This window comes from Chroicocephalus ridibundus, chromosome 3 (assembly GCF_963924245.1).
Source record: "Chroicocephalus ridibundus chromosome 3, bChrRid1.1, whole genome shotgun sequence".
NCBI lineage: Eukaryota > Metazoa > Chordata > Aves > Charadriiformes > Laridae > Chroicocephalus > Chroicocephalus ridibundus.
In genome coordinates, this window is record NC_086286.1 from 90814350 (window position 1) to 90829351 (window position 15002).

Consider the following 15002-nt stretch of genomic DNA (forward strand, 5'->3'; position numbering starts at 1 on the left):
TGTGCATACCTGCCTTTCCTCCATTAAGTAGAGCTTATTTAAAAGGCAGAATAATCCCATGTTAACGATTAACTTAAAAGATTCATTTTAGATCTGAAGTAAAAAATTTGCATTCCTTGTCTAAAGTGTCATGTGGAAGTTTGAGAAAGTGGAAGGTCATGCAATTGTAGAGACCTTCAGAAAGCTGTCATGCTTAGCTTTGGGACTTTTTGCAGGAGTTTTGATGACCAGAAACATAGTTTCCAAAAGTGTACTTATCTGAAAACACCTTTTTTTTTTTTTTTTTTCTTCCCCCCCTAGATCTGGTGCTCCTTCTCCTCTGAGCAAGGTAAATACTGTAAATTGCTGTACTAGTTAATTATTGTCCAGATGATATGCTTTAGAACATTTTAAGGGCATAAAGAGTTAAATTTCCATCTCCTAATCTGCTTTTTAGACTTCGCTACCTAGGCCTTACCTAACTGACAAAATTGCGTCTTCTAATGGCCTTTTTAAATAATGGCCCCATAAAAGCACTTCATTGCTCTGAAGGGCTGTAGTGCTTATACCAGTGCAGGATGCTAAGCAGCTTTGCCAGAATTTGATGGCCAAGCTTTGTGAAAGCCTAAAAGATACACATATCTTTATCTCAGCTCCTTTTTTTGATTATTTTTTTTTCCTCCTTACTCTGTACTGTTTCTCCTCCAAACTCTTTAATCCATTTGCAGCTTTTCAGGAGGAAGTTCTGACTCTTAAAACCACATTCATGTGAAAAGCCAGGAAGACAACTTTCATCTGATATACCTAGTTTCAGAATTATTAGCCTTTATTAGTGAGACTGCTCACCTTAATCTAAAGCGAGAGTTGCCAGTGAAAACATCTCGGTTTGAGTGTTAGATAAACTAATGAGCTTTTATGGTGTTACTGACAGTAGTTTCTGGTATCCCTGAAGCGTTACCAGGTGCTGTAGTTTTGTGTCTGATTAAAGGGTGTTGTGCAGGAAGAACTCAATGAAGATCTTTGAATCTGGGTGAGACATTTCATGGCTGATTCTAGTGAAAGCTCTGAAATGTCTTTCCAAAAAGCCCTTTTTAAAACAACCAAACAACCAACAGACTCTTGTCCGGTACTGTAGCAGTTGGTGAGAACTATGTGAAGGCTCAGAAAGTGTTCTTACAACTTCAAGTAATCGCCTCTTCCCTGATATACATGAAGAATTTGCATGACTCTCGTCTCAAACATTAGTAAAGGCTTGAGGAGAGTCTAGAAAGCTTATACCCATCCCCTGCTAGAGTTGTGATGATGGGATGGCAGTGGCAGGACTCGGAAGAAAGTCACTTCAAATTTGCCATTCTTCTTTCTTGGACATTGTCAGAATGGTGAACAGTGCTAAACATAGAACATGGTTTCGCTTGTTAGGAAAAGGATCTCTCTGTTGTGTGGGGTGCTTTAACAAAGCTCGTAGTATCTTTTAGAAATAAATTGATGCTCTTTAAGGTAATTTGAGTCTTCAAGTGAACGGAAGAGTTGCAATATACTCTCTTGAGTGTCTGTTCTTGACATAGTTGAGGTACCCTAATGCAGAATTGGAGGAGCTAAAGAAGCAGAATCATAGGCTGAGATGTCTTTTATATCTTGCCAATGATTTAACAGTTAGCACTGATTGCTCTTAAATTCTCTTCAGCCTGAAGGTTTGCGTACATACTTTTAATTTAGTTTCTAACCACTTCCCTTCTTCCACCATTTCTACCATTAAGGTACTAAGGTGCCATCATGGACTAACAGACAGTTCATTCCATGGACAAAATGAAGGGTCTGACAGATGTAGAAACAAACCCACAAAAATACTTCGTTCCTTCCACCTCCAGGATGGTCTTAAAACTAAGAGGGAGAGAGTTTTCTGGGGAGCAGACTATTTTCTTGCAATTTGCTGGTAATCCTTTGACACATAGGGTAACTAACAGTTCTTAATTGGGATTTTAAAAGGCAGGTAAGGCAACTCTGGATCACGTCTGAGTTAGTTGCCTAGATGTTGGGTGAGTCTTCAACTCAAGGGACTGAAGCTCCTGTGAGGCTGGTCTCTGCATGCATTCAGAGCACCTGCAGTAGCCATCTCCTCTTGAGCCAGGCATCGCTAGGTGGAGTCATCTCAGAGTTTCTCAACTCCACCGCCCTCTGAAAACTTAAACTCGCCTTCCTTAAATTTTCCCAAAGGGGAGAACAGCTCAGGATAAGAAGACTTGATGTCAAAATTGGATTTTTAAAGTATGTGAATCTGTGCATGAGTTGTTTGTGGAGAAATGCTGGTATAGTGAACATGTATTTAAAATATTTCTCCAGTCTTCTCCAGCCACAACTGTTACATCTCCTAGTTCTACTCCAGCAAAAACTATTGATACATCTCCTCCAGTTGATCTTTTTGCAACTTCATCTACAGCTGCTCCAGTCAGGTAAGTTTAAAATAAATAAATAAATAAAATTGTTATTGAGCCTGATGTAGATGCCGAAGTAACACTTGTAACAGGAGGGTTGCCTGCAAAATTTTTACTTACTTTACAGATAGTGTACATAAGTATTGAATTGGCTACATTATTCTACCAGCATAGACCACAAATGAGCTCTAACAAAAAAACCCAAAACAAACAAACAAAAAAAAACCCCAAACAACAACAACAACAAAAAAAACCCACCAAAATAAAATTGTGGCTACTCTGATTTGCTTTCAGTGTAGTAGCGATGTTGTACCATTTCCAACATAAACTTTTAATTGAAAAGGCTGAAGTAATGTGCAAAACTAAAGTAGTCTTTGCTGACCTTCAGTATTCTGTTTCTAAAACTGCTGAATTAAAATTCCTTTTTCTTGCTGTTCAAATTAGTTAATGAGGCACAAAAATAATGAACTTTCGGAGGCTAAAATAAAAAATAAACATTTGGCCAATGAGAAAAATCTCAACCTTGCTTTCAAGTCAAAACCAGAGCACACCGCTGTTGCTCATTGTAATGAGTGGAGATGAAAGAATTCTACATGTGTAAAAGCTCTAAGCTTGAACCAAATCCTGAAGACGCGGCTAACTTCAGTTAAATGTCAGACAAAGTACTTCACTGAAGAAAGATCTTCCACTGTTTATTATTTAAATGTTGTAAATGAACAAGACCTTGTTTCCTAAGCAAATATCTCTCTGGCTTAAGCTATAGAAGTTTTACCAACTCTCTGCTACCTAATGCCTGTTTATTGCCTGGAAATGCAGGTTTCCTTCTGACATGGCCCAATGAAACATTGAAGTAGAATGAAGCTGTTTTCAGTTGCAGTGGTTATTTGCTCTTAGGGACTGCCTGGGATTTTGGTTTTGTGTGGTTTTGTTAGGTTTTTTTGTTTTATTTGTTTGGGTTTTTAGGACTGTAAAAGTGTCACAGATCTGTGACAATGCCATTATCATGTAATGGAAGTAAGTTAAGGTCCTGTCCTGGGGTGTAATGTATTCTTGCCACTTATGCAGTAGAGGTGTTTATGGCCACTGCTCTAATCCTAAACCCTGGAAAAAAATGTCACTCAATGGTTTCATCAGTCATCCAAACTAAGGGTAATTCCTACAATCCAGTGATGCTTTTTTTTTTAAAAAAAAAAAAAAAAAAACCAACCTTGATTAAAATGGACAAATTCCTCCAGTATTTAATATCTCTCTTCCTTTCCTTGGCAGCTCTACCAAACCATCCAGTGATCTTCTGGACCTTCAGCCAGATTTTGCTGGTACTGGGCAGGCGGCTCCAGCAGCTCCCGCTGGAGCCACTTCATGGGGAGGTAGAGAAACCTCACTGTCAGCATCTCTTCTTGCAGTCGCCGTCTCCTTGCCTGGCTGAACTGAAACCTGGCTCTTTCTCTGCTAGCACAGGATGTCCCCAGCTCACTCCCAGGCTTCTGCTGACCTGACAGCCAGGCATCCCTTCGCAGCGCAAGGCTACTCTTTTTTCCAGGGATATGCATAATAGTATAAGCTGCTTATAAGGGCCTGACGGCAAAGCTGGGGGGAGCCAGGATTATGTGACTAAAAGTAAGCAGGGGATGGCTGAAGGTGAACAGGTAGGGTAGGCACTTTAAAACGGAAGAACTAGAACTGCTTGTGTGCTTTATGGCAACGTGAGGGCAGAAATCAACTCTTCTGTTCGTAAAGAAAAGCCCCCAGGCCAGCAGGGAAGCATTGAAAATATTTTTTTAAAACAAAAATGCATCTAAGGCCAATGGTGGTAAATTAGTTCTGCTGCAAGTTTGATTACCTCTGACAACCCTTAACGTGTTTCATTAAAATCTTCCTTGTCTGCTTAGAATAATATGAAAATAGAAGTAGAGGGCTAACTCCTTTCAGATAGGAATACTTAACCAGCTCTCTGAAATCTGAGCTCTGGGGTGAACCGAGCCTGTTGTTGCAAGGCAGCGCTAGCAGCTGGTGATGTGAAGAGGACCGCAATAAATGTAGGCGATGTTCACTCCTGTCTTCTGAAGGCAAGGAATTAGGCCAGTAAATGTGATTTAACTTAACACAGTTGTAAACCCACTGTGGTGTAATCTTAAAAGCTCTTCGCTTGTGTGGCAGCTTAATGAACTCATCAGCCCTCTCACGGCAGGAATGCTACACTGAGTCATGCTGACTCTGCTGTGAATGCTAATAATACTGGGTACTAGTCGCTTCTGCATTCCCTGTTTCTGTTCTTAGCTTTAGTTCGTTAAAGATGATCTTACATCGCAGCCGCTTCATTATGACAGGATAGCTATGGCTGTCATGTAGACCATGTTTTGCATATTCCTATTTAATCTGTTTAATTGAAATTCTTTTTTTTTTTTTTCCTCAGAAGTGTCAGTTTTGTTAACTGAAGCGTAATCTTACTCAGAAAGCGAGACCAAAGAGTCATCTATGCTAGGATGCCTGGGACTAATACCTCTGCAGTTTTTGATTGTGTCCTATTTGTCTTGCTTTGTCATTGCCAAGTACTGGAACACAAGCTTTTGAGATGTTTGAAAGAGCTCAGGCTTCTCGGCTACCTTTTTCAAGCAGTTACTCATTTATGCAGAGTAAATAGACAATAACGTTGTAAAATATTGATTCGTATTACAACTGAAAGCTGATTTATGTGTTGTTTTGCTTTGTTCTTTTGGGCAAGGCACTTGCAGTTTGGAACTTAGGTGTGTTTATTCTTCCAAATTACTGGAAACTTTAAAATTGACTACTATTAATGCATCTCGTCCTCTTATTCCACAATGGAAATGGACAGCTAACTCTTTTCCTGTGGCCAGGATTATTGCTAACCTCATCACGTATACTTCAGTCTTACCTTTCAGAATAGCATTTTGGTAACTTGGTAAGCTTCGAGTTTGTCTTCTTTACTGCTGGCAAGAGTCAAGGTATGATGACCTGTTACTGCACTAGAGTCTTGCCTTTTTTGCGGCCCCCCCCCCCAGCTTTTTTTTTTTCCTTCTTTTAACTCTTTTACATAATTGTAAAACACCGTGTCAGATGTGCATAAATTCAGAACTGGAATGGCTTTGTTGTGAAAATACTGAAATTTCCATTTATGTTTCATCAGGTAATGAGAAAACCTTTGAGCCCTGTGTTAAGGATTGGGTTTTTTTAATTACTTCTTTAAACTAAATCTGCAGGATGAAGCCGGTAGTCATTATAAATTGTATGGTCTCATGGGTACTACAGAGCCTTCTAATTAGTGCAGATGGGACCACATCAGGAATACTGCATCCGGTTCTGGGCTCTCCTGTTTAAGGCAGAGGGCTACCAGGACTTCAGGGATCTGCAGCCCATCTCTGTGGTGGGAGACTGAGGGAGCTGGGCCTCTGTCATCTGGCAAAGAGGGGACTCTTAGTAGTGTCTTACAACTACTTGAAGGGGCGTTACAATGCGGAGCCAAAATTTTCTTGGAAATGATAGTTGATTATAGTGAAGGGTAGTAGCAACAGATTGCCGCTTCAGAGGTTGATTGGACATGAGGAAAAAATTATTTCACTTGGAGGGTAGGGCAGTACTGGAGCAGATCCCCGATGTGAGCTAGCAGACTCTCCATTCCTGGAGACTTTTTGAAACCTGACTAGACAAAGCCGTGACTGCCCTGATCTGGTGTTGGCTGTTGTGTTGTTCCGAGCAAGAGGCTGGACAAGATGACCTTCCTTCCACCCAAGACTTTTGGGAGGATGTGTACCGGTGCCTCCCTGCTACTTAAGCTTCTTCCTCATCTGCAAAACTGTTCTGGCCCACAGCAAGTTGATGTGGGAACTCATGAGAAAGAAGTAGTAAGACAAGGAAGCTGGAAGAATTGCTGCAGTTCAGAATAGTTAGGAAAATGTGGATAACAGGTACTTCAAGATGCAGCATCAAACTGGCACTTTAAATGTCACATAAAGCTCAGGAGTATGTCACCAACAAATGATCCTGCTTTCTCAGTCTCACTGGCAGTGTAGATCCTATGTATTCTGCCATATACTGTATATTTGGTACAGTACACTGTATATTTAGTGATATATACAGTACCTTGTATATTTTGTCATATACCTAGTATGTTTCTGAATACGACATAAGTTGTCTAGCAAATGAACTATAACAGGAGATGATCAAGGTAGGGTAATAAGTTGCCTGCAGCATACCACAAGGTGAATTGATAGACATTTGGCAGGCAAACTAGACTGTAGTATTACAAAAAAATACATTAGGTCAAATTCCGCATCCTCAAGCGGTCTGACTCTTGGATGTAAAAGCAAATTGATGTGAACTTCTGCTCTGAACTACCTTGCAGTGTGCCTTAGAACATTGATTTGCTACTAGTATTGTTACTTTAATATTACTATGCAATAAAGCATTGGTTTTAATCCTTCCCGTATTAAGTGTAAGTGTAGATTGCCATGCTGGATAATTGTAACTATAACATAACTGGATAACAAAAAGGCACTGAAGAATAAGCTAATAGAAGGTAAAAGTTTGCCAACAGTTGTTTATTTCAAGTCTAGCTGTGAGATGTCTACCTGGTGTGCAGTAATTAGATACCGGAGTACTGCATTTTTAATATGCTGTTACACTCTTTCAGAATAGTATTTTGACTTACCTCAGCTTGTGCAGTCAGACTCAAGTAGAGCTCTCTCCCAAGGAACCAATTACGAAAATACCTACATGTGGTTTCTTGGTGCCTTTTTAACAAGCATTGTAAAATAAAGACAAACTTTCAAAGATTGAACTGTGCTTGCTCAGAGCATTTTGCTTCCTACATACCGACCCATGGTCAAGCATCTGAACTCTGTGCTCGCTGTTCAGTGCGGATCAGATGCACCCGTGAACCTGTTCTGTGTACAAGGAATCCAGGAGCAACACTGAGCTACTGGTTAGGAAATAGGTAGTTGTTGAGCTCAGACTACTCTAACTGTGGTATGAAAATGTAATAGGCCAAATTGGTTAGTTTTCACAGGTTTTTATAGCTTATAGTTGATTTTTATGTAGCAAAGCTTCCCCTGAGCTCAATCTGACTGGTCTCAGAGGACATCAAAGTGCAGGAAATTAGAAGGCAGTGATGGATCTTTAGAAAGAGTTGACTAAGGAACTAAAGTTGGAACAGAGGCCACCTGCTTATGCTGTCAATCATTTATTCTCCTCATAGCAAGTGTTAAGAGGTGGTTGTTTCTACATAGTATGCTTGCTGTATCACAAGTTCAGGATCACAAATGCTCTCCTAGGTTTTTCTTTGGTTTGTTTTGTGGTTGTGTGTTGGTTTTTTGGGTTTTTTTTTGGTTAAGAGTTGTCTCAAGTACAAGAACCACAGCCTGTCTGCCTCTCAGAATATACTTGTGGCAGTAGAGATGCCGTTTATTGTATCCTGAAGTAACTTAACACTGTATTTGCAAGCTACGCTTTGCTAGAGTAGCCTGGTTTTAGTGCCAGTTTTGTGAAGGGTTCTAGGGCTGATAGGTGGATCACAACAGCTTGTTCTGGCAGATCAGTAAGCTGAATTCTGTCTACTTTTGATGACTGTAATGTTGATTTTGACTGCTTTGGTCTAGAAAATACTTCCAACTAAGCAGAATTATCTTGAGATTCTCTTTGGTATCTGAGTATGTTCTGCTAACAGCTCATTCATTTAAATAAGCTGCAGCTGTGCCTGTTAACGATGCTTCTGTGTGAGCACTGGGGTTCATTGGGGCTCACTCTTCCCATGTACGCTTTTACTTGGTGAAAGTCTTGAATCTGTGTGCTGTTAGGCCCAGGAAATTGCATTTAAAATTTTCAGTGTTCTTGGGGGACGTTAGTTGTTCTTAAACTTCAGAGAAGTCTACCTGCGTCTGGTCTTACTCTCACACTGCTAAGCTACATGCAAGAGAGAACTAGTGTAGCTTCTAAAGAAGTGATTCTTGGCTTTATCCTGGGGTAGTGAAAGGTAGGAGGCCTTCCTGTCAACACTTAGAGGCCACTAGTTGGTTCTCTCTGTTACAGTTCAAGAAAAGAAAACCAGCTGTATAAAACAGGAGTGATTAAATACTGCCAGTGTTTGAACATCTTGCTGATTAGGTATTAAGGAACTTACAAGATACGTGAAACTTATGTGCTTGTTCTGTTTTAAATAGAATGAGCTTTGTCACGTAACAATAACTTCTTGAATGTTGCAAAATCAAGTGCAGAAATTATGTTTAACCTAGACATGTCACTTAGAGAATGAACATACGGCTAATGAACATCTTCAGTCTGGCAGCTCTACTAATTGGTCTGTTTCTTTATTCTGCTGTCATTTTAATGGACAATCACTAGACCTCTTGGGAGAGGGTGAGTAATATTTTTGATTTCTAAGACTTTTGAGCATTAAGACTCATTAAAAGCTCCAGCTTTCTGGAGTTGAGTGATTGTGGTCTCTCTCCCTCTTCCCCTTACTTTTCCTGTTTGATCTTCATTATATGGTTGCATATAGATAATCTGGCTGCACTTTCCGGTGTTACCTCTGAGCCACAGATTTCAGATCCATTTGCCCCAGAGCCTACTGCAACTACTGCTGCAACTACTGATACTACAACTACTTCGGCTGCCGCCGCTACAACTACAACCGTTACTGCTGCCACTGCTGAAGTGGATCTCTTTGGAGGTTAGTCTGGTTGTTCCCACTGCTCTGCGTCAGCTCATAAGGTAGATGAAGCAATACTGACTTCACCTATTGTAACAAGGCCTCTCATTTAACTAACTATACCAGAGGTGCTTGTGTGTTGGATGCTAGATGGAACAGGAGATGTAAACTGTCCAACTACCTCTTTGTTTGCTGTGCTTTTAGCTAATACACTCCTCTGTGAATATGTGGGAATGGAAAACTGTATACACTTAAGACTGAGTTACCTCATGGTTGAACAGCTAAGAATGTTATTTTTCAGGTCCAGACTGGGGTAAGCAGGTATTCTTTCCACGTTATTCAATAACTATATACACTGTGCTACAATTTCTGGGGAAAGCGGTTGTGCTTTCATAGTTGTTGCACTGGAGAGGATGGACGTGGCAGCTTCCTGCCCCTTCATTACATGTCACGCTTGAGCTATATTGTGTTTATTTTGGATCTTTCCTGTAAACATAGTATTGAGCCAGCTGAAATTACTATATTTCAGCATTCTTGAGTCTGGGTTTTATTTCGCATAGCATTAACGGTAAATTAACATGGCAATGCACTTGTAATAGTATATGCCAACTATACAACTAATGTATAAGAAACATATAGTTTAGTTGTGCTCTTTTAGCCTCTGATGTTAGCATCTAACCTCTTGAGTAAGAATAAGTTGCCACCAGAGTGATGTCAGCTTTCTTGTCACTCTCACAGAGCAGGAGGCTTCTCAACAGCACGCCAGAAACCATTGTTTCTTTTCAGCACAATACCAGCCCAGGTTAATGGAGAAACGTTCTGATTTACAGAACAACTACTAACATGTTTTGAGATCACCTGACCACTGTGTTTTTCTTGTTGTCTCTCGCTGTGATGCATATTTCCAGTATGCCAGTGGATGTCGGGAATCAGTAATAACTTACTTGCTATCACAACTGAATTCCAACTATATTCTCTGTGCAGGTGTGTTTATCTATCGCTTCCAGTTACAGGGGTGCTGGGTATGTCTTGTACATAAACAGTTAAGACTATAAAGGTATTTCGTAAAGACTGAAAGTTCTCAGAAGTTTTGTTTAGGACTGACTTCAGTAGACACCTCCAGTAAAACTGCTGAGAAAACTGTAAGAAAGGAATACAGCTGCTACCTGCTACTTAATCCCTCCTTTTACAAAGATAAATAATAGTCCAAGTGCCGCAGGATCAGGCAGTTAAGCAATTTTAAAATAGTCGTGGGCAGCGGTTCTGGACATCAGTAGGAGCAAGAGAGGGTCTGATGTTGGTTACTCTCAGAATCTTGTTGCAGAAGCCAAGGCCTGTGCTCCTCAGCACCCCTGCAGATGCACAGCATGTCAGTCTTCTGTGCGTAGATGGGATCGAGCCAGTCTTAGATACAGCACTTCCAAATTTCATTACTAATTTAGCATAGATATGACTGAAAAAAATCAAATGATAGTTAAATCACTAGAAATCACTGTGAACTTACAACAGGATTAGAACAACATCTGCCCTTGCCTATTCTTCCAGTACTTCAGCAGCAAGATGTAAACTTCTCCCCGCCCCACTATTCTGTGTCTGGAAAAAAGGCTTCTACCTGGATGCTTTTAGTTTCTAGAGATTTAACTGATCATTAGTGGCATATGTTGAGTGATTATTTAGTGGCACATGTTAAGAAGTGGATTTGCCTTCATCCTCCAATGTGGAAAGAATTTTACTTTTGCAGAATTCAGACTTCGTGACTTGATCTCTTCTTTTAAAGAGAGTGTACTTTGTTGCTCAAATACTATAAATCTCCAATGGATTGTATATTGGATGAATACTGACTCTTTCCTAGAACACTTCAGGCAGAAGCAAGGTTTTATTATTTACAATAGCATCAGGTTTCTGGATTTGAAGACTTTTAATTCTCAAGAAGAAAAAAAAAAAATCTTTAAACACACTCTGCAGTGAAGATACTTTTGCAGTGCCTTAAAGGCACGTATAGGCCCAACCCTTTTAAGATCCTGGAGTCCATATTGAACTTCCATCTCTCTACTGACAGTGGTTTTTGTTTCTTTTTTGTTCTGAAGCCTCTGCTGTGTGAGGTCCCATACTAACATTCCCTGTTACTTTAAGACTATGTACAGTTCAAGAAGCAGTAGGGTTTGGGCAGACTCTGTTGCTAACTTCCGTGTGTGGTATTTAATAAGTAGGTATTTGACCTTTGAGGTCTGCTGGAGATCCAGTCTTCAGGGTCACCTTAACTTTCTGCAGCTTGCCAGTTTTTAGTTGCTTTACGCGGTTCCTTGGCAGTGAGGTGCGGTAGGGGAAGGTACAGGAGCAGTGATCTCAGGAGAAAGAATGTAAAGACTCTGCAGGGAGTGGCTGGGTAGGGAGAGGAAGCTGAAAGCTGCAGGAAAAAGGCAGCCAAGCTGATGGAAGAAGCAGAAGAGGCGACTTTTCAGGAATGACTGCTAACTGTTACTCTCTTGCACTACATCGTTGGTACTTCAGCTGATAGGAGTCTGCATGATGTCTGTGACTGAGCTTTGTATTCAGGACGAAAAGCAGCTCTGCATTATGTCTTCATCTCTAACATGGTCTTAAAAAGCAGATGAGAAATGTCGGATTGATCCAGCGTAGCTTTTTTTTGAAGAATTCAATCTGATTAATGGGCAAGATTTCAGTTACCTTGGCCAACTTGAAGAATTCCTTATCTTGTTTCTAAGATAAACAAGAGGAGTCTGTTTTCAAATGGCAGCTGGAATCATTCCTGAGAGAGAGGAATAAGAAGATAGAAGAAAGGTGAAATATCTTGAAATGCTATGTTATCTCCGTAATAGAATTAGTCCATAGTAGAATTTGTGCTCTTGTGTCATACTCTGTTGAGTGATCCCACTGTAAGCGGTGCAAGTAACAAGTCATGGCAGGCACTGGGCAAATGTCAGTTTTTAGGCTTTCAGATGACTTGACCTGTAAGCGGGCAGGAGAACTATGGTTTTCCCTTTAAAGAAACGAAAGGCAAAGTGATCAAGACTTTCTGGCACTTGAGGGCAAATGAATGTCCCCTGTGCTAGAACATGCTAGTATAGCAAACTAGCACTTATTTAAAAAAAAAAAAAAAAAAAAGCAACAAAAAATACCATCATTCTTATGATTGTTTCCTAGCACTGAGCCTAGTGGAATATTTCTTGTTAGCTCAGGTCAGATTCTCCATGTCAAAAAGTAATGAAGGATGATGACTGATGCGGAAAAAACTGTGGAAACAGAAAAAAATTCTTTTCACCTGTACACTTTAGTTCTGTGATCTTTCCTATACTTGACTTCCCTAGGGTTATTTTACATGTTGCATGATACATTAAATGATTAAAAGTCAGCTGTGTCATCACGTGTGAGTAACTTCTGTCATGTATTGATGCCATGGCATCTAAATAAAGCCTGAATTTATGAAACCAAACCTATCATCCTTCAGGAACATTTATTTTGCTGCAGACAGAAGGTACTGAAGCACTGCTTCAGTGTTTCAGAACTTCAAAATGGCTTGTTTGCATGTCATTGCAATAAGAACTATTTTTATAGAAGTGTTAACGCCATATATAATATATACCTATCATTCCTAATAGATGTTCCGTGCAGTGTGAACTTGCAAAGGTTTCAGCAACATCTCTTTCAGTTTCCAGGCTGTCTGTAAACCCAAGTAAGGATCATGTGCTACTTGATTCTAGAATAAACTTGATGCTACTTGATTTGAGGTTCACTTTTGAAGCAGAAGATGCACAGATGTAAGGCAGTGGCATAAAATGAGTAAATTAGTAAGTGCTTTAAAGGGAGAAGATCTCTTACAGTGCTGGGTATGCAAATGTAGGGTTACTTTGCAAATATGGAGCAATAAAAAAGAAAATAAAATCAGTCCATTTTTTATTTTTTTTACTAATAAAATATGCAGTATTTAATTGTATCCATTTCTGCATCTGGTGTTAGATTTTAGCAGAGGACATCTGTGCAGGTGCAGCACAGCCTTTTGAAAAGCTTCAGAGAACTGGACATATGTTAACTTTAAAAACACAAACAAACAAGAAAACCCCACCCACCCAGAACAACCCACCCTTGATTTGAACTGTGAGTTGCAGGGTCACCTGTTCGGGTTGGTCTGTCTCGACGTTCATACAGGTTTCTTGTACTTCTCAGAGTAACTAATATTTAAGGTTCTTAATATGGCATTTTTCCCTTTAGATTCCATTATGAACTTAGGTGTTTATCCCACCTACCATTTAACCCAAGTATGATTATAAAGAAAATTATGTTTAGCTAGAACCTTACTCAGAAGTGGCAGTAAATAATAAAGCGAGTGCCAAGCTAGCTGTTCCTTTCCATCTGTGGGCTGGAAGCAATTTGTGCCCACCTGAATTTCTGCAGCCGTTGCAAGTAGAACTTCAATACTCTACATCTGGAAGGGAGTAGGTGTTACTCTAAGGCTGAAGTGCTCCCAACATAGAGCTTGTGACTAACTCTGTGCATTCTGAAATCCCCCTTTATAAGAAACCTGGAGTCTTCATGCTGGGAAGTAATTATAAGTAGTGTTGACTGACTTCAGTGCGGTTGGCCTAAAAGCTGGTGTGGACAGGAATGTGTTCTTTTGAAAAATCCCAGGGTGACCCTCCGTCTGAAAGCTGGCCCTGTAGAGCAAAGCCCAACACACATGACCATATGCGTAGCGTATTCTCAAATAGTACCACTCAAAACTCTTCAGTCCAGTTCTGTGTTGAATTTCTTCTATGTGGCATATGCCAGTGTCTGGTATACATACGATACTGTGATGTTTGATTAATTACGATTTTTTTTTTTTTACTCAGACAACTGCCATCCAGTTTTGTTGTTGAACATGAAAATGTTCATGTTACATGAAAAATAGAATTGTATTTGAAATGGCTTATTAGCAGGCCTTTTTTTGCTACTAACTCATTTTAATTGTATTGTACAAGACTAATTGGCTTTCGTCTCTTCTGTTGAAGTTTCAATGCATGTTCTTCTGGGCTTTTTAGATTAACCGGCACAAACTTGTTTTTAAAATGGTTGTGTTCATTTTAAAATTGACATTCAAGTTAAAGCATGTTAAGCTTTTTCCTGTACTAGTTTGATAGTGCAATTGTGGTATTCCTCAACAGATTATTTTTTTTTAACTTGCTAACTTTGTAGCAGTAAAAAAATAGCCTTTATGAGCATCTTGAAGTATTTAATCTTAATTGCGCAGTCTTTTTGTGAAGAAAGTGCTTGCCTATGAGGATAGTTCAAATGGCACTACCCATTAGGACTACTTCATGGAATTAAGAGCTACAGATGGTGGTTTAAGCCCAGGAAAAACGCTGTAAAAGTTCAGAGCTTGAAATTCAAACATACACTTAGCAAGTGGCAAACAAAAAAAGTAGTCAAAGAAGACTCATGAGCAAGTCGTTCCAGAAGCCCAAAACAATTGTTTTCCCTGACTTGACTGGTTGGCCTTAGAGGCGCTGCTCAAAGAAAGAGAGGCAAACTGTGGCTGGCCAGTAGTTAAGATGAACATTCCTGATCTGTCAGAAGCAAGCTGAGTAAATATAACCTATGCGTCAGGTTATGGCTTCAGAAAGATCCGATTGGAATACTGTTAAGAAGCAAGTAAGTTCAATTTCTCAGATGCTGCATGACTGTGCTCAAAAGCTAGAAATGGTAGATGCAGATCTCTGCCAATGTAATTGGGCTGTCATTCGTAACAGCGCTGAACTCTGCAAAGCACTATGCAAGTAAATTCACAGTTGCAGATTAATCACATTTATTACAGGCTTTGAGCATGCAAGTTTTAATATCTTTATTAACACCAACTTACTGCGATACCTCTGCTCTTTCTTCGTTAGTTAATTTTGGGTAGTACATGAGCATGCTGCTCTGAACCCTTATAC

At 39.8% G+C, this 15002-nt stretch overlaps 1 protein-coding gene across 14 annotated transcripts in view; it reads left to right on the top strand.

Moving 5' to 3' along the window:
* Positions 1-15002, top strand: part of SNAP91 (synaptosome associated protein 91) — a 71865-nt gene that overhangs the window by 35853 nt on the left and 21010 nt on the right. For all 14 annotated transcript variants that reach the window (XM_063330075.1, XM_063330082.1, XM_063330080.1 and 11 more), the window contains exons 11-15: positions 301-328; positions 2320-2429; positions 3678-3778; positions 8766-8780; positions 8923-9093. In XM_063330075.1, the coding sequence (XP_063186145.1) occupies positions 301-328; positions 2320-2429; positions 3678-3778; positions 8766-8780; positions 8923-9093 (425 nt within the window). The remainder of the gene's footprint in view (positions 1-300; positions 329-2319; positions 2430-3677; positions 3779-8765; positions 8781-8922; positions 9094-15002) is intronic.